The 18,179-nt window shown below is 40.4% G+C and overlaps 2 protein-coding genes across 5 annotated transcripts in view; both read right to left on the bottom strand.

Annotated features, from left to right (window-relative positions):
* Positions 1-3,371, bottom strand: part of znf800b (zinc finger protein 800b) — a 29,643-nt gene extending 26,272 nt beyond the window's left edge. For both annotated transcript variants that reach the window (XM_020644059.3, XM_065951426.1), the window contains exon 1: positions 3,213-3,371. The gene's annotated coding sequence lies outside the window, so the exon portion shown is untranslated. The remainder of the gene's footprint in view (positions 1-3,212) is intronic.
* A 9,660-nt stretch (positions 3,372-13,031) lies between these two features.
* Positions 13,032-18,179, bottom strand: part of atxn7l1 (ataxin 7-like 1) — a 30,741-nt gene continuing 25,593 nt past the window's right edge. For all 3 annotated transcript variants that reach the window (XM_020644054.3, XM_065951323.1, XM_065951324.1), the window contains one exon: positions 13,032-17,186. In XM_020644054.3, coding sequence (XP_020499710.3) covers positions 17,169-17,186 — 18 coding nt within the window. In that variant the 3' untranslated portion in view covers positions 13,032-17,168. The remainder of the gene's footprint in view (positions 17,187-18,179) is intronic.

Here is an 18,179-nt window from a genome sequence, read left to right as displayed (position 1 = left end):
AACATGCAAATTGGGATAAATTTAAATAATATTTTCAAATTAAATATAAAGTATTTTGTAAATGATGTCAACTTCATACCAATCTTTCCTTCTGATTTTATTTCGGTTCCTTATAACCGACTTTATTATCTGCCCTCATGTCCTAGTTACACATTCATGTTCCTTCTCAAGGTTAGACTGGCCATCTATTTCTTTTTCACTTTTTTGTATTTCCAAAGAATGAAAAGACACCAGCATCAGTGGTTAAACACAGACTGGCCTTGTCTGTTTTGTCTGTATAGCTACACGTGTACTGCTTTTACAGCGACTGATGGGCCTAAATGTACTGATGAATTAACTTCACAACACATGTTCAGTGAAAAACATCTCTACATCTGAACAAAGCCTGAGCCATTGTCTCAGTCAAAACTTATCCAGTCATACAATCGTATGAGAATAACAGACACATACTGGTTGCCCCAACGGACCTTGAATTGAACATTCAATTATAGAAGATAAAAATAGCCCATCGCAGCAGGGCTGCCTGACTCAGGACCTCTGGGGTGAATCTGTCCCCTAGGGAATAACTTTTCTGGATGCAGGTTAAGAATTTATTTTCCTACAAGTGTTTTGTTACAGCACCTATAACAAATATAATTGATACACTATGTGACTGATTCTGAAGGTTTCATAAAACAGCACAGAAGGTGCACCATGTCATCTTAACTAAATACGATCATGTAAACATACAACTTTAAAATTGCCTCTTTATGTTATGGCAAGATTAGACAGTGCATCTGTTTGAAATTATAATGCTATTTCAACAGTATAACTGATACAGTACCACAACAGAGACATTATTTCATCGTCAAATTCTCATTACATGCTTCAAAGATCAGACAATAAAATGGGGTGTTATTGTACCAGCATGTTACCAAATATATCTGCAATATCTATTCAATATAAATTACATCTACCCCAAAACATAACCTTTAACAGGATTACCATGCTGACTGAATATGCACTTTTTACTGACACTTTCGGGACTTTCTGCCTCGTGAACAAGTTCTCTGAGCCCTGCTGGATGAAACCATGCGCAGTGCCCAAAAGCGCAGGAGCAACAAATAAAACGTTCCTAGATATAAAACGCCCAGCACATCTCTATAGCTGGAACGCATGGCGCGCTGTGGATGTAGAAACTGACTCGGTTGAGTGTCCAGTGTCCCAATAACAATCCGACCTAATAGTCAGTGCTGTCAGTAAAGGCTTTACGGTGTTAACATCCCGATCCAGTCGAAAGATTGATCTACACATGAGCGAGTCCACCACAGCCACATGCATCGAGCACCATGAGGGGGGGACCGGACGGATACACTCCTCTCCGGCCGGCCTGTCGAGCCTTTAAGCTGGTTTAACCAGTGTGTGTGTGTGCACGCATCCACTTACGCATCCCAGGCAGGGCGAAGGAAACCTAACCATCGCGAATATACTGCGCGATCTTCCGTGTTCATACACAATCTCCTTGTCGGTGCACTACTGGAGAGTGAAAGCGCACGGCGATTGTTGCCGCCCGGGTCCGTGTCTATTGGTTCCTTTTCAGCTGGGGCAGCGTCAGCACACACACACACACACACACACGGTCTCCATTTGCAACTCCATCGCCCCCCATGGGCGTGCGAGGCCGCGGGCTGTGACGCAAATGGCACTGGGTGATTTGCAAATGACATATCTTCCTCAATCAGTGTCGTCGCCACGGGGATTGGTCCAATTCACCAGATTTTTACACACAAAATACCCATCCGATGGTGGGTGACGAGTAAATAGAGGCGGATGAGCCGCTCGCTCTACCGGGGATGCGGTTGCATAACTCAGGAAACTTAATAAAAATGTGTACGGAGCGATGTGATGTGCAGTCTCCATGGCTGATGTTTCGTTGTTGTTTCGATTTGATCAGCATGGCCTATGCCACAACACTCGGCACACGATAAGTTCCGAGTTTTGGCCACAGGAGGAACCAAGCGAGCGTCTGCACAGGGAACCGAGTGGCCTCGCTATGGTGGATGTGTGGTGGCCAGTGCTAGGACGCATGCACGTAGCTGACAGGGAGAGACAGGACAGCCGGAGTGGGACTTAGGACCGCATTCAAAAGGCCATAAAGGGCCCGCATGAATACTATTGTGCTCTTTTATCCAAGAGTCCCCCAAACTATTTACAAAAGGTTGGCCAAACACACACACACACGCACACACACACACACACACACACACACACAAAAATATCGCGGCGAAATGGTGGCGGCGGTTACAGCAGCTGCCACCGTGCTCTGCGCAAAGCGGCAGCACAATCGTTGCGCAGCGCCGGACTTTCCCCAGTTCCGTGCAAACTATGTGATCCGTCAAAAAAAAAAAAAGACTTCTTTTTTTTTTTTTATATTCCTCTCATTCAGGCTCTCCTCCGTCTTGCAAGAAGTGAACCAGAGCGCAGGAGCAGTCGCCGTTCGCATGGCACGATTTGCATCGCCCCCCATTATCCCCGAAAAATCTCCTTTTACACGGTTATATTGTGAGCCGGAGAAAAACGCCACTGTTTTCACCAACAAAAAAGGGGCAGCTTGACTTGATCAAAAGGAAAAGCCAAGTACGAAATGCACCTTTTAAGCCGTTGGAGAGGCCCCTCGTAACGATTGCAGCATGGCAGGGGGAGTGCGGCGTAAAAACGAGCTAACCCGAATAAAATACACACAAAGACAAGGCGCAGTGCTGACACAAATACGTCCATCGCCACCCTGGTCATAACACTAAACCACCCGCGGTCATTTGGCGTGGCTTCGCGTCGGTTAGGGTGGCGTTATTGTGTGTGAAAAACGCTGCGTTTTGCGGTTCCGTGCCACCTTTTCCAAGAAGCAGCTTGGCGCACAGAACCGGTGACCCTTCCATCTTTGCGCGTCCTTCTACCGAGCGAAATCATCAACTATCTCCTCTTTTGACGGTTAAATGTGAAATGTAACACATCGCAGTTGGCGATTGCATCGTTTAAGCGGTAAACGCCGCGTGTAAAGGCTGCTACAACTCTCTGAAACTATTGCTCTCCCCATCGCGGCCAGGCAGAAACAAGAGGGCGATGACGCCATTTTCTGCAAAAACAACCATGCTCGGGAAGCCAAAGCGAAGGAAGGTTTAACCCGCTCCGCAGCCTCCCTCTCCTCGCTGAAACGAGTAAAAACAAGTCCTTACCTTGTATTTGTTGGATCGATGGGTGATTTGTGTGCTCGAAGAGGGTGGAAACCGAGCTGCTGTGGCTACTTGGAGTCCCGGAGATTGTTTATTTCGCCTCCCAGCGTCCCCGGTTCACTCTGAACAAGTTCCTCTGCGAGCCGCTGTCTTTGTGCACCCAGAGGAGCCTCTCAGCATTAACCAGTCTCTGCGCAAAGGTGCACCCTCTGCGTCCAGTTTGAGCTGAAAATACAGGCACTTCAGGACAGCATTGGGGAAAATACAAAGCACCTGACCCTTTTTGAATTAGAAAAGTTTAATAATTTCACATTTTTAACCATATTGCTACCATTGGTGCTCTGATATATGCCCCAAAACGCGCAAAAGGCTCTTCAGTGGAGCACGACGCAAACACTAAACAAAATACAGGGGGATTCAAACTCCAACATGTAGAGAGGCTCAATGATTTAAAAAAATAAATACATAACCCCTAAAAAAAAAAAAAAGATATTAGCAATAAGATATTAAAAAGTTATCTTCATGTTCCCAAAACTATATGTAGTAGGCATGATTAAAACACACAAGGTGTCTCTCAGATTCAGAGGAGACCACGCCTGAGAAGTTAAAAGTTTCAATCATAGAAAATGTCATTTAGGATTTACTTTCTGAGCAAATTGAAAGGTAACAATGATTGATGACGAACTATCCACAGAAACTCGTTGCCAGCAAGTTGAAAATACAAGCCACCAAACTCCAAACCAAATCATAAAGTCCAATAAAAGTGGCACAAGTTAAATCAACCTGACGGCTCAGACTCTCCTGTCTGACTGAGAGCAACGTTTTGAAACACAATTCTTTTTGTTTTAGGGTAAATTAAGTCCACATCTCCGACGAAAACAAACATAAACACGTTTAAAAGCATACATATTATCTAAAAGTGTTGAAAGGGAAGTGGTAATTGAAGTGATTCTTCTCTCCTATAACATGTTTAATTCAGCTACAAGCTAACTGAATGTAGCAGAAAGTTTCAGCTAGGTGAATTATGTTCAGAACTTTTGAAGTATCCATAAAATAAATAACTTGCTCATAGACAACCAAGAGAACCAAGTCGTGGTGGGAGGGTAAAAAACTCAGTTTTGCTCAATAAAATGACAGCTGTTGAATATGTATTTGTGTGGATATATTAACTTTGAATATCTTCACAAAGTTAGCTAGCTTAAATGCAACAGCAGCAATATTCATACAGTATTGAGGCACTGCATTCAGCTAATATTTCAATATTTCTTAATATAATGACAACAGTAGTTTAGGACATACAATTATTTACATGGTAATATGATCAAATAACATAAAAATAGCTAAATATTAATTTACCGTCAAGAGTAAACCGGCTCCAGAGCAAAGAAGATATTAAGTTAACTTGATAATGAACAGTAGAAATGATCAGGTTAGTTCAGCTAATTAATGACAGCTGGTTTAGAAATTTGACATTATGAAGGTGGGGTTATAAAAGTACATTCAAGGCTGGGGTCAATACTGTGTGATTGTGTTTATATTGTTATAATTGGCATGCAGGTGTAGATTATATTTGAAAAGGTTCTGGGAAATGGGTGACTAGTTTGAGGACTATTTCTCCTAAAGTCATGGAGAAAAGTGAACTTGCATTGACTTGATTGGTGATAAGACAGTTGAAAATGTGGATAAAATGATCCGCGTTGTGTTACAGTTGCAGTATGAGGCCTGCAGCAGTGAAATGCCATGTTGACTGACTATTTTAGAGAAGAATCGTGTAGTTTTCATCTTTGTTGATCATGGTGTAAGGAGCCGTTTTGTGTTTATCGTTGGGCATGTTGTATAATTAGATTTATCTGAATGTATTATTTTCCACTAGGGACACTGAATGCACAGGGGCATGTGGCACAGGTGACAGGTGACAGGAAAGGGAAGGCTCAGGTAGGGGGAGCACCTACAGTTCTCACTAGACCGGCATTCATGTTTCAGACCAACTACAATTCATTCATTCTACTGGGTATGGTTTTTGTTCTCATATCTCCATCAAGTCACTTCAATAAACCGTCAACTCAACTTTAATAACGGCTGGAAAATCATTGTTTGCATCTGCGTAAGACTTCACCCCTACCTGTGTATTAATGGCAATAATTGGAGCAAAGGGAAAAAAATGGAAAATTGCCATTACACATGACATTTAATGAACTTTAACCTACATGAATTTGAGGCACAACTTTACTCATACAAAAGTATTTAATAGTAATGCAAAAGTTTGTATGCAACAGTAGGCTACAGTACGCTCCTCTAATTGAATAAATATGATGTGACTCTGTTAACATATGGGACACACATTAAGTCATTTTGCAGTAACAGAAAAGTTTGTGAAATATTTGTGCTTCTGCTCTGGAGGTGGTGTAACACACTATTTTACATTCTGGTGCACAGTAGCCTTCAGAAACATCGTATAACACAAGCAGAACATGTAATGCCATCATAGTGTACTCTATAGCCTAATACACGGTTAGGTTTGTCAGTAGTCGTTTTAAAGGTCCAAACAGAATTCACAATGGAAACACACTTTTTACAGCATATCTGGAACTCCTTAGAGCTTTACTTTGTGTGTGCGCTCCTATTTGTTTTGCTACTTGGAGGGGTTAACAATAGAGATTCAGGACAACAAGGCGTCATCAGCTGTTTACAACACCATTAACAGGATCTGTGTTTAGATGCTGTCAAACCAGCCAATGAGCAAGCCCACCTGTTGACACATTTTAATGAGAAAAGTGGATCAGCTAAGTAGCCTAATGATGCAAAATGTAAACACAGTAGAAACCCTCATTAAACTGTAACTGGAACCCTGCAATAAGAGATGGAAGAATGGTAAGATGTGGAGAGGATGTTTGACTTAGGCTCAGCTGAAATTTTGATTTGGACACATTGTGAGCAATTTGAAGTGACCTGTTGAAAATCCTTCTTAATCTTGTCACATGTCGAGCCACTCACAGACATTTTATTTAGGCAATTTATGATACATTTTTAAAAATGGGGGCGCCAAATAGCCAAGCAGTTGAGCTATGCGCACCGTGTATAGAGGCTACGGTCCTCGTTGCAGCGGCCATGGGTTCAAATCCCACCCCGGCCCTTTGCTGCATGTCACCTCCCACTCTCTTCTCCCACTTATCTCTCTTCAGCTGTAAGGGCCAATAAGGGCAAAAAATAACTAAAAATATATATATATATATATATATTTCAAATGAGTAAAGTATTACAAAACGTCTGCTACCTATCCTAAATACAATCTACAAAAGATCTTATATCAGTAAGAAAAACCCTCAACTCAGTGAATGCAAAGTGGTCGTTTGGGGGAATTTGAGAAGTTCTATGAGAGTTATAATCCCTACCAGCTCTTTCCTTGAGGCTCATGAGAGCTCTCAACAAAGGGTGCCCACCACTATCGCCTATACACAATTAACTAAAGCACCAGCATTATTCCATTATCATAAGAATGCTGTTTGCAATGGGGGGAGAAACTCCTCGGCATTCATAGACGTAGCCGAATAGAGCCCAGAGCTTTTATCTTCTCAATTACATGCAGGCTGCATTTATCACACCACCTAGTGACATGTTTGGACAGGTTTTTTTTATGCATGCTAAATAATTAGTTTACACTGCTTATTTAAATAGCCTGTTTATAATTACAGCAGGGGCCACAAGTGGGCCTTGTTTGAAGATGCTGCAGATTAGGGTACTACTTGATTCCAGTGAGATCCACTTGGATAAACACAAACAAGTTGAGCAGATTGGTCTGATAAAATCCCCGGTCTTTTCTTATTTGCCATTTCAATCGGAGTGAATATCATGTTTTAGAAATGACAATCCCAAAACACGATTTTTTTCATCAGATATGTGCTCTTGTGATCTGTTGAAAAAGAGTCCTTGGATGCCGTGACAATTCTGACATTCCTGGAAGTCGCACAGTCGCTGCTGTGATTATGGATTCAGCAGATGACCTGTGCAGTAATTGTTCATCCCAGCAGGCGTATCTGAATAAACGAAGCATAAATAAGAGCAGTTCCCCACTTTGAGGTTAACATCATTTGTTCTGCATTCATTTATTTCTGAGTGCTTTTGATCTGATTTGCTGCTGATGAGATTTAGGGGTCGTGTTAGAGGGAACTGACCACAAGGTGTCAATGTTGTTGGGAAAGTGTTTTTTTTTTTTTTTCTCACTGTGTCAATTTCAGTCCATTAATGTTGAAATCACTGAGGAGAGCAGTAAGTAGAAAAATGCTGGTTAGACGTCATGCTCAAATAAATCTAATTGGAAGAAGCGATTTGTCTGGAGAGCAGTAACAGACCGGAGTAGATTCATCTGTACATGTAACTAGTGCCACTGCTACAGTGCTGCTATATGACTTAACACACATATTAACTCTTTACCATTATCTACAACTGCTCCATATTACAGGGAAAAGATGAAAATATTGAATATGTATTAAGTAAAAGCTTTCCTCTTAAAAGAAAAATGATGTTTGGAAATAGCGGGAAGCCTATGAGGGACACCACAGTGCAGTACCACCGTCATGAAAAAAATAATGCAGGAGTTGCTTTTGTGGGAAAACTGTCAGCAACCTCCGCTCAAGATAGAAATGTTGGAACAATGTGTGGGGCCACACATTAAGGCACCACAAAACCATTGGAGTGTTGTGTGCTTTGGCCGGTGTCCTTTGCCTTCAGGTGTGATTTCACTTTGAACTGTTTCTGACCTTTGTCACATGCCGCCTCCTCTTCTCAGATAGGCCCATTAAGAACAAGAAGGAAAAATGGTGTCTGAAACTCTTTATAACTTGAGGAACGTTATAAATATCACTCCAATGGCCTGTAGTTTACGATACTGTTGACATTTTTCAAACCGTCCCCGACCTTAAATCTCAGAAACAAGAAAATAAACATCAATATTTGGATGATTGTTTATCTACTGGGCCTGTTACAAGAAAGTGTTACATGTCATAAAACATAACTTTTTTAAGGAAAACCTTGTCCATGGATTAGATTAAATAAACCAACATCGTCTTCTTAAGGAAAACAAAAATCCAAGTTTGTACCACCTGACTACAGGTTACATGGCTGCACACGAGGGATTTTGAACACCAGAACACCACGTAATCGCACGCATATCCAACACCAAAATACTAAATGGATGTAGTGCTCAGGGGCTCAACATGAAATATTGAAATGGTGCCCTCTTGAAAAGTATTGCACAGATGCCCAACACCAGAAAACTGTGCAGGTGCTTGACACTTAAATACTGTACGGGTACTCTACACCTGATAATTAGGCAGTTGCCCTTGACCAAAATACTGAACAGCAGGAGTATGTCCAGAATGTGGCCAGGGGTGACATGGACCCCCTTGAAATCTTATTGCCCCTGCCAGGTGCTACACCAAAATCCTTGACTATTATTGGCTATTTGCCTTGCCAGAGACGGGACTTATGTTGACATCCACTATTCAGGCTGTGTTGCAACAGGCAGTTCATAATTTTCAGTGTGCAGATGTTTTTTTTTTTTTTTTTGCTATTTTAAAATACTTTAAATTGTGACTTTAGATGTACATATTGATTTGAGTCCATGAAGAATTAAGCTAAGAAGATGTATATGTTGCCATTATCCTGTGTAACTTAAAAGTTGATTGTGATTACTGCAGACATAAAGGTGTGCACACACTTCAGGCCCCCCCCCCCCCCCCTTGCAGAAGTCAGTCCACCCCAGTCCAAAAAGTCTGGACACTCCCCTGTTGCACAGGTACCTGACACCTAGGTTTTGCTCAGATGGCCTACTCCAAAATGAATGCACTGATGCCATCAAACAAAACATTGCACAGGTGCTCGCACCAATAAATATCACAGTGATGGCTCGCATCAACATATTACATCAGTTCCTTACCACAAAATGATAGACAGAAGCCCTAAAATACTCCTTATGCAGATTGTGGTTTGGGTAACTGGTGATTGTATGCCCTTCTTTCTCACTGGGTCCTCACATATCTCCTGGAGACACGTTTGGGGCAGAATGGCATTTAATATAGTCTCAGGTGATCAGGGTCTAGAGTAGTGATCCCAGTTTAAATGACTCTTACTCAAGCTAACTAAACCATGTTGAAGTGTTACATCGAGTAATGGGAACAATGGCTGCCCTCTAGAATAGCATAATGCCTCTGTCCACTCCCTGGGCCTTCCGAGTCGCAGCAGGAAACTCTGAATGATTTGCGAACAAAGACTCTCCACTTGATGAGCCAATTGTACGAGAGCATGAACGGCGTTACCTGCTCAACTCTCTTCCCGTTGATTACAACTGCGCTGCAATCACCTTTAAGTCAGGGAGATATAAACGGCACCACCTGATTATATGTGGGTCACCTCCACCTGTTTCAGCTCGTCTAACAGAGTCTGAGGGAGTACAGTGTCCAATGCCGAGTCTGAGTCAATAAACATGAGTCAAGCATGAGCTGTGGGATTTCAGAGACGCCTGGAAAGAGGTGTGTTTACGTGTTTGAGCATCATCTGTGCCTGTCCCAGTCCCAGAAATATAAATTATTCATGACCATAAAACGGGAGTTACAACACTAAACCTCAGAAATTGATCCGGCTAATCGTTGCAGCTAATTTGATATTGACGTATCCTAAATATATTAAAGTAAAAGTAATTATGAATTTAGCTAAGATGTCTACATGTCAGTCTGCAAGTTTTAAGTAAAGTAGAAAGACCCCGGACTTCCACTTAGAATGGAGAATAATGACATAATTAGCAATTAAAAAGAAACAGTGTCAGCCTTCCTGATACACCTTTGATGGTAAAGTACTTTTAAACGTACTCATTGTCAACTCACTGACTATGTTTCTCTTCATTATTATCCAATAACTTCTCCGATGGGGGCAGCAGGCACTGGACAGCAAACATGAACTACATGTAGAAAGTTTATAAGAAAATTAAAGCTTCAACAGGGGAATGTGAGATGAGTGTTTTTTTCCTCATCACTTCGTGTTCAGCTGCAGTATTCCTTATGTCCATTGTGTTCCTTTTTTTTTTTCCCCCTCTTAGTCTGTAGTCGCCACACTCTCATTGTCTAGTCACATCTGAGTCACACTTGAAGACAAATTAGCTGCTCTCCACAACAGTGGCACTTCCAAGGGTTGGCCCGAGGACCGGTCTGTCATCTCTGTATGGAAAATGTGGGTGAAAAGATGAAATAAGAAAAAGGAGAAATAATACTACAAATGTTTCCGAGATATACCATTAGATTACAAAAGTTAATAACAATCAACAGCACATTTAGACGGTCTAATTTGCAGAAATATCCATCTTTTCAGCGATGATGATACACAGAAGAGATATTAGAAATGCATAATTGTTTTTGCAATTAAAATGGCTAAGTAGATAAATCAAAGCAATTTATCTGATCATTAGAAGTAAAGTCAGGAAATAAAGCTAGGGGAATCCGTCTCTACTGCTCTGTAACGACATGCAAAACAATTATTCTTGATTAACACTTCATATCAACATTTTCTTTTTCAGAAAAATGATTCAAACCGGCCTCAGTTTTAAAGTTAATGTTCAATGAACATAAGCTATCTCCTGAGGTCAATTATTTAGAATTGTGAGCTCGACCTGAGTACACTCACAGTCATCTGGAGGGTTTCTGTTAAAGAGAAGATGCAGAAACACTGTAAATATAAATTTTAAAAAAGACAATTAACCGCACATCAAAAACGTTTTTATGCGCTGAGAGATAACAAACCTTTTTTGGAGTGCACCACTTTAACCCTGGAAATGAAGTTGAATGGAAGGAATCTGCTGCCCACCGTTACTTTGAATGTGATACATTTTTTTTTTTTTTTTTTTTTTTTTTTTACATTTCACCTGACCTCTGATCATAAAGCTTCGCAGGTAAGGTCGAGTAAAGAGAGCCCTGGAGAGAAATTGTTCGTCTGCGCTGGAAAACTGTCAGCAACGTCCTTTCTCAAGCTGAGTGGGGATTCTGATGAATGAACAGAAAGAGCTAAGATGGTCTCAGTAGTCCACTTTCAGCTGAAAACAATAGCGAGAAAAAAGCAGTGAAGTGGCACGATTAAAGCAACAACAACAACAACAACAAAAAAAAGTGTCCTCCTGGCAAAATCCCCACTTCATCAGGTGAACATCCAAAAATGTTCAATCTTGGAGTTTCATCGGTTCGGCTAATAAGCACTGTTTAATGTTTGAAGAGGGTATAATTAAGAATTAGTTTAGCTCCAATTACAAACTCCAAGAGGAATTCCCCAAAGATCACTTGTTATGTCATTAATTAGATGAGCCACAGAAATGTGTTTTTGGTTTCATTTCCTTGCTAAAATATTTAATTTGCCTGCTGAGCTACATTGTCAAGAGAACAAGCGGTGCTCGAGTGTTATCAGTCATTAGAGCTGAACCTTAACCTTACTAATCATCACACTGTGGGACGAGGAGGAGAGCAACGATCCAGGATCCTTTTTCACTACATGATTAGAACGGATGTTGTTCAATTACACTGCAACATGCATGTCATGTTTTAATTCAATACTGTATGCCTTAGTACAGTATTTAACACAGCCTGACGTTAACTAGTAGATCAGGAAAGCTTTGAATGCACTTTAAATGACTTTCTCATCGTAATAGGGAATGGGAAATAATTTAGGATCACATGGTAAGAAGCAGGGGCGCTGCTTGTCAACAGGCAAGGCAGGCAACCGCTTGGGGCCCCAGACCAGCGGGGGGGGGGGGGGGGGGGGGGGGCCCTGAGGACTCAAACTCAAACAAAAGCAGTGTCCCAAAAATGTGTAAATTCTGCAATGACAGTAGGAAACCCTCACATCTGACAGTACTCACGCTTGTCGCCCTGCTAAGCGTTGCATGCATTATTAATGTGAAAACAAAAGCTTGTAAATGAAAGTCGACAAAGACGAGTGAAGACGAATTATCCGGCTAAAGGAGAGAAAAAAGAAACAGGAAAAAAAGAGGAAGAGGAGTAAGCGTCAGGACGCTGCCAGGACACAATGGTATAAAACTCTGGTTGAAGGTGAGCGAGACGGTGCGTTCTACTAATATTTACAGAAGTAATGTAGCCAACTGAATTACACATTTTGAATGATCTTAAAATAATATCATTAATTTAGAAATGATCACAGAAACAAAGTATCCACAGGGGGTGCTATGCTATGTATCTGTACCATCTCTTTTGTTGTAAATGCATTAGTTATAAGTATTTCATGAAAAGCTTCAAATGTCAACCTGTTTATGTGGCGAAGTGAGAGGAAAAGTCAGGAGGTCACCACAATCAGCAGGTTTAGCCATCGTCTTCTAATAGTTGTGTTGTTTCAGGCTAGACGAAAGGAATCGATGGATTGTTGAAACATCACCATCACTGGAGGCAGGATTCTGAGGGGGGGGGGGAAAGTCTTGTCAACAAGACAAAGCAGAAGTGTCTCATTCTGCAACAACACTCGAAGTAGACAGAGCTTAGTGCAGTTCAGTGTAATAAAAAATGACAACAGCAGATATGTGTTGTGAAACTCCAGCAAAACATAATCGAAGCTCCTTTGTGAACACTGAAAACCACAGAGGACTAGTTTTCCTGTCTCAGGCAACACAAAAATATCCTGTGACACACCAACGATCATGAGTTGCTTTGACAGAAAGCATTCGACACCCATTCGCAATAATAACAAGTCATCACACAAAACGGCCATCCATCATCAGTGGGACTTTTCCTCCCTATTCCACAGCAGCACGTTTTGTTTTACAAATAACACAACACCCACTTTCAATCATTTAATAAAAGCTTGAATATAAGACCATTTTCTTTTTACAGCAAGTGTTCAGTTGTTCGGGGGAAAATCTTTTCTTCTGATCCTTACTGCAGTGAGACTGAATTCACTCTTACAAGGCAACTTTTCAGACGATCACCTTTCACTTCAGTCTGGATCAGATACAACAAACAAACAAAAAGAAAAAAAAAACAGCACGCTGGTTTCGGCGCTTTTCAAAGCATAAACTCCTCATCTACTTCACCTGTAGCTGCAAGAAAACACTTTTTTTTTTACAAATATATAGATAAGCTGTTTTTTTTCTTCTTCAAATATTTATATAAATAGAAGTTGATTAAAGATCTGGGGGCATTATGACAAAGTGCAACAAAGAAAAAAAAAAAAAAGAAAAAAAAAGGAAGCGGAGGAATTTTTACAACAAAAAAAATGTTAATACCTCCAAAAAAAATTTCAACAACAAATCATTAACTGTACAAAGTGCTCTCAAATCGAACATCCATGAGCTTCATCATTGTAATTTTGTTTAGCTGCAAAAAGACTTTAACCTTCTGTTTCCAAGACTGTGAACAAGTCTGCGTGGTATTTCCCAAAAAACATTGTTTTTTTTTCTTTGATCTGTAAACAGATGTGAAGTTATTGAGCATAACTCCACATCTTAACCATCCTTAGAAACATCTCCATACTTGTACATTTGTTGGTAGGTTGTGTAAAACAAGAGAAAGCTGTAGGGGGGGGGGGGGCATGTTTATCATGTAACTGTAGGCATGTTCACCAGTCAACTGACAAACCATGCTGTTATCTATAGTGACAAAAAGACTACTGAGCCGTTATCACTGAACTGATCCAAGAGCTGGCCGACAATCTGATGAATCAAATGTCACCATGGGAAGCACAAAAACATTGCGTTATGTACAATTCATTCATCGTTAGTGCCAAGATGCTTTAGATCAATACAACAAAATAAAAATGAAAAACAGTTTCCATAAAGCACTTTGAAAGAATTGTAGCAGGTCGGAACATCGCTGATGCTGTCATCAAGCAAATAAAAATGTGTTCACTTACTTTAACTTCATCAGCCACACTGCATGAATAGGCTACTTTTGACTATTTGTTTGAGATGAGATGAGATGAGATTCAACTTTATTGTCATTACACATATACAGGTATAGAGTAACGAAATGAGGTTTGGCATCTCACCAGAAGTGCAAATAACATATGTTTCTGACATATGATGGGCTCACTTGACTTTTAAGAAAGGAAATCCTCTCGGACTTCTTGAATTTAAACATTTCCTGTACTGGGTACAATGTCATCCGCAGGTAAAGTTGTGATCTTGAGTTTTACTTTCACACTCAGCAGTTTTCTCTTCGATTAGAACTCATTTCTAACTCTTGTAGATCATATTGAAGTAGATTTCAGGTTACAGGAGTGGCTGTTCTGCAGCGCCACTCGTCGTGTTTGCCAATGAGAAGCAAGTGAAGGCATTTTCACCTGGCTTTGACTTGAAACACAGCAAAGGACAGACCTAATCGGCCCTGGAAGATTTAAAAAGTTGAAAAATAGAGCTGTAGTTTTTGAACATCGGAAGAAGTATGAGAAAGGGAAGAACCACAGGCAAACAGGAATGTGGAGGCCCTTTAAGAGAAAATACTAACCCGGGGCATGGTTTCACAAAAATCTTCAGAATTGTTCATTAGCAAACAACAAAGAACTCAGTGGGGGGAAGAGAAATATCAGAAATGTTAAGAAATACTGGTGTAGAAGGATGACTGGAAACTGACAATTTGGATCAACATCTGTTACGTTCGATCACTGAAAGGCCCATACGTCCATATCATTTAGTGTGATTTGGTTGAATAAGCCAAAATACTTGTTTTTCAAAGGCAGTATACAAAAATGACTCAAATGTCCTACTACATACAGTTGCATGTTTTTCTTTTGGCTATTGTAACACACTTCTATCAGACCTGTGTTTCTCTTGCTAGTTCAGCAAATGGCTTTGTTTCCCTCCACTTTTTTTTTTGTTTGTTTTAAATTAAAAATGATACAAAATGTAAGCTTCATACTGCATCCAATTACAGATCAAAGTTGTGTTATGACCATGTTAGACGTCCCAACTGTTTGCATACTGTATGCAAAGTATGGATTTTGCAAGGGCAACTGCAGAACGTGCCGTCGTAAAAAAGAAAAAGAAAGATGCAATTTGAAAGGCAGGGGAGAATCTGGACAAGGGGGGTAATAAGATACAGCTCTGTCCAAAACTTTAAAATAAAACCATTTGAATACACCACATACTCAGAGCATGCACACAAACTGGGGGGGGAAACAATATCCAGTAGATTAAAAAAAGGCAGTATACTTTTTAAGAATGAATGTTTAAAAAGTCATATCTGTAAGAAAGTTTTATAGATGGATTCCAAAAGATCAAATAAAATAAATGCATATAATTGGTAGATTTCCTTTTTCGCATAAAGCTGTTGATTCATTGTGTTCTTGACTGCTGCTTGATTTAGGACACAGCGTGTGTGATCCCAGAAAGCTCCATAATAAAGTCTTAACTGAGATATTGTGTTTGTCATGAGACATAATTAGCTGGGTTTCTGTGGAAACAATTGAAAGGAAAGGTCTGATAAAGTCTGCTTCTCAAATTGACCACAGGTTGTTTTTGAAATGGGAATGACATACACAGCAGCTGCTGTCGAAGCTTATTTTTGGCTTTGTTGTATTATTCAATCAAATACTTTTGAGTGAACTCATTCTTTACGATTCCAATAAACTCAATCTCGGATTTTTTTTTTTTTGAGAAACCAGGCGAGATTGCTTCGACATTATCGAACACAGATCAAGGTAGGAAGGCAAAAACACTCCTCCCCCCTTTAGCTCGTAAAAAGTAAAAAGGGGACAATTATTAATAAATACAAAAATAATAACAGATATGTACACATTTTCAACAATATGAACGACCATAATACTTTCAACATTTCTTCAAAATGCACAGAAGTTTTTTTTTCTTTTTTGCCAACAAAAAGTCTCTCAACCTCGATGGTCAGTTCAAAAACAAACATTATTTAAGAACGATAAATTAGAATACAAAAAAAAAAGAGATCCAACACGGAAGAAGTAATTCCTTGTTGGATGCAAGTCCTGACACACAGACAGGAGTTTGTGTTTCTTGCAACATTTCAAACAATCTTCTAAAAAATGAAAATAAAAGCTGATTCCTTCCTATACTGAAATACAATGCATTGACACGGCGTTGTTGGTAACACTAACAGTGTTTCTTTTTTGTTTTCTTCCCTTGTGTGAGCGTGTCCTCGTGTGGCACTGCTGGAGACTGCTGTGGAGTCAGTGAGGAGGGACGCAAAAGGGGGAGGGGGGGGGGGGCAGTAAGTGCACTTTGAACACAGGCATGCTGGGAGGAACGGGGAGAAAGGACAAAAAAAAAAAAAAAGAAATTAGAGAAATGTAGAGTTGTACAGAAGGATTCGGATAATAAGAGGAGAGAGCTGGATAAAACCCAACCAAAGCTGCTGCGATTTCATATTTAGGGAAGAGGAGAAGCTCAAATTGAGAGAAGGATAGAAAAAGAAGGGAGGAGGGGGTTAAGGTGGTATAGCTGAAGGCAAGTAGGAGTCCTACAGTTATTGTGTCAGTAGGTTCTTCAACCATCTATCTCCCAAAAACAATCACTTTTCTTGTTAGCGGACAGAAGAAAACAGTCAGAACGAGCAGAAAATCAAATTCCAATTGTTTTAAATGTATGTCTCCCCAGAATGTATACAGTGATGGAGTTGTTTATACGTCTTGAAGACTTTGTGAAGCAATTTCCCTTCCCAGGCGTCAAGTTTTTTTGGGCTCCACTGTCTCGTTATAAAAAGGAACATTTTACAGCGAGGCCTGTAAAACGCAAGAGGTGAAGAGTGAAAGTGACTGCCGGCTGACTGTTGGCAAAGAGAGCCCTGATGTCACAGCGGGTGAACTGCGCTGTCATTGGGTAAGCAGGGGGTGACATCGCCAAGATGAAGCAGTCTGATTGGTGCCGTCAGTGGAAGAGTGGTGAGGTCAAAGGTCACAAACGGTGGTGGCCTGCACAGCTGCCCAACATTCAGTCCATGAAACAGGTTTGTGTCAGTGATGCATCTTGGCCTGTAGGGAGAGGAGGGCAGAGAGCTGTTAACTTACTTTCATTTATTATGTGTTATTTGCTTCATTTTTCAGAGGGTAACAGCCTGAATGCATATGAATTTAATCACAGCAGTGATGTTTAATCAATTCTCGTGATTCACTTTGCCGTTTTTGACTGACAGAGCTTGTAGATTTTTCTCTTGGAGCTCTGTGATTTCAACATTTGATGTTAGAAACGAGACCGACTAATTAACAAATTCAAGCAGATATATGTGCGCATACGTCAGAGCCTGTAACCATGCTACCATTAGCTGATAAACACAGAAGACACAATATGTTTTCATATACGCACTCATGAAATGTTCCAAAGTTGTTAGTCATACACGTCCCTCACAGTGTGAGGATTTCCCTGAAGAACGGGAGGACATGATGTAAAAAGGACACTGCGCTCTTAAGGTTTACAAATGATCCAAGGTGGCGGGTAAAGCAAAGTCTGATAGTATAATGACAGTTTTTGGGTGTTACTGGAAGTATCCACAGTATCAACAAAAGAGCAGAGAGGAACACACTGCATGAAACTGCTTCATTACGTGTACAACGATCACAGATAGTTCTTGCTCTTCTCACACAAAAGGCTCATCACTTCCTCACACAGAAGTCTTACTTGGACGCTCACAGAAAAAAGTCTGGGTAGAGGTGGAGCGAAAATCCGACAGTTTGCTATCACAAATGCGACAGGAGATTTGTGCATATGTGAATACACCAACGTACTTAAAAGTACACTTGATGGGAATGATATTTGTACAAGATAAGATCAACTTCATTGATCCTACATTAGGGGAAATTAAACATATTTCAGATTCTAGTTTGTAGTTATTTGCAAGACGGTTGAAATAAAGTCAGTAGTAATGATGTCTGAACCAAATCTCTAAACAATGCATGTGACAGTTTACTAGATAATATAGTCTGGACCAAAGTGGTGTAGCAACCATGCAATCCACGGAGTTAGCTGCT

This window comes from Labrus bergylta, chromosome 23, assembly GCF_963930695.1.
Source record: "Labrus bergylta chromosome 23, fLabBer1.1, whole genome shotgun sequence".
Taxonomy (NCBI): Eukaryota; Metazoa; Chordata; class Actinopteri; order Labriformes; family Labridae; genus Labrus; species Labrus bergylta.
Note: the sequence above shows the minus strand (reverse complement) of the source record. Positions and strands in the feature narration are given on the sequence as shown.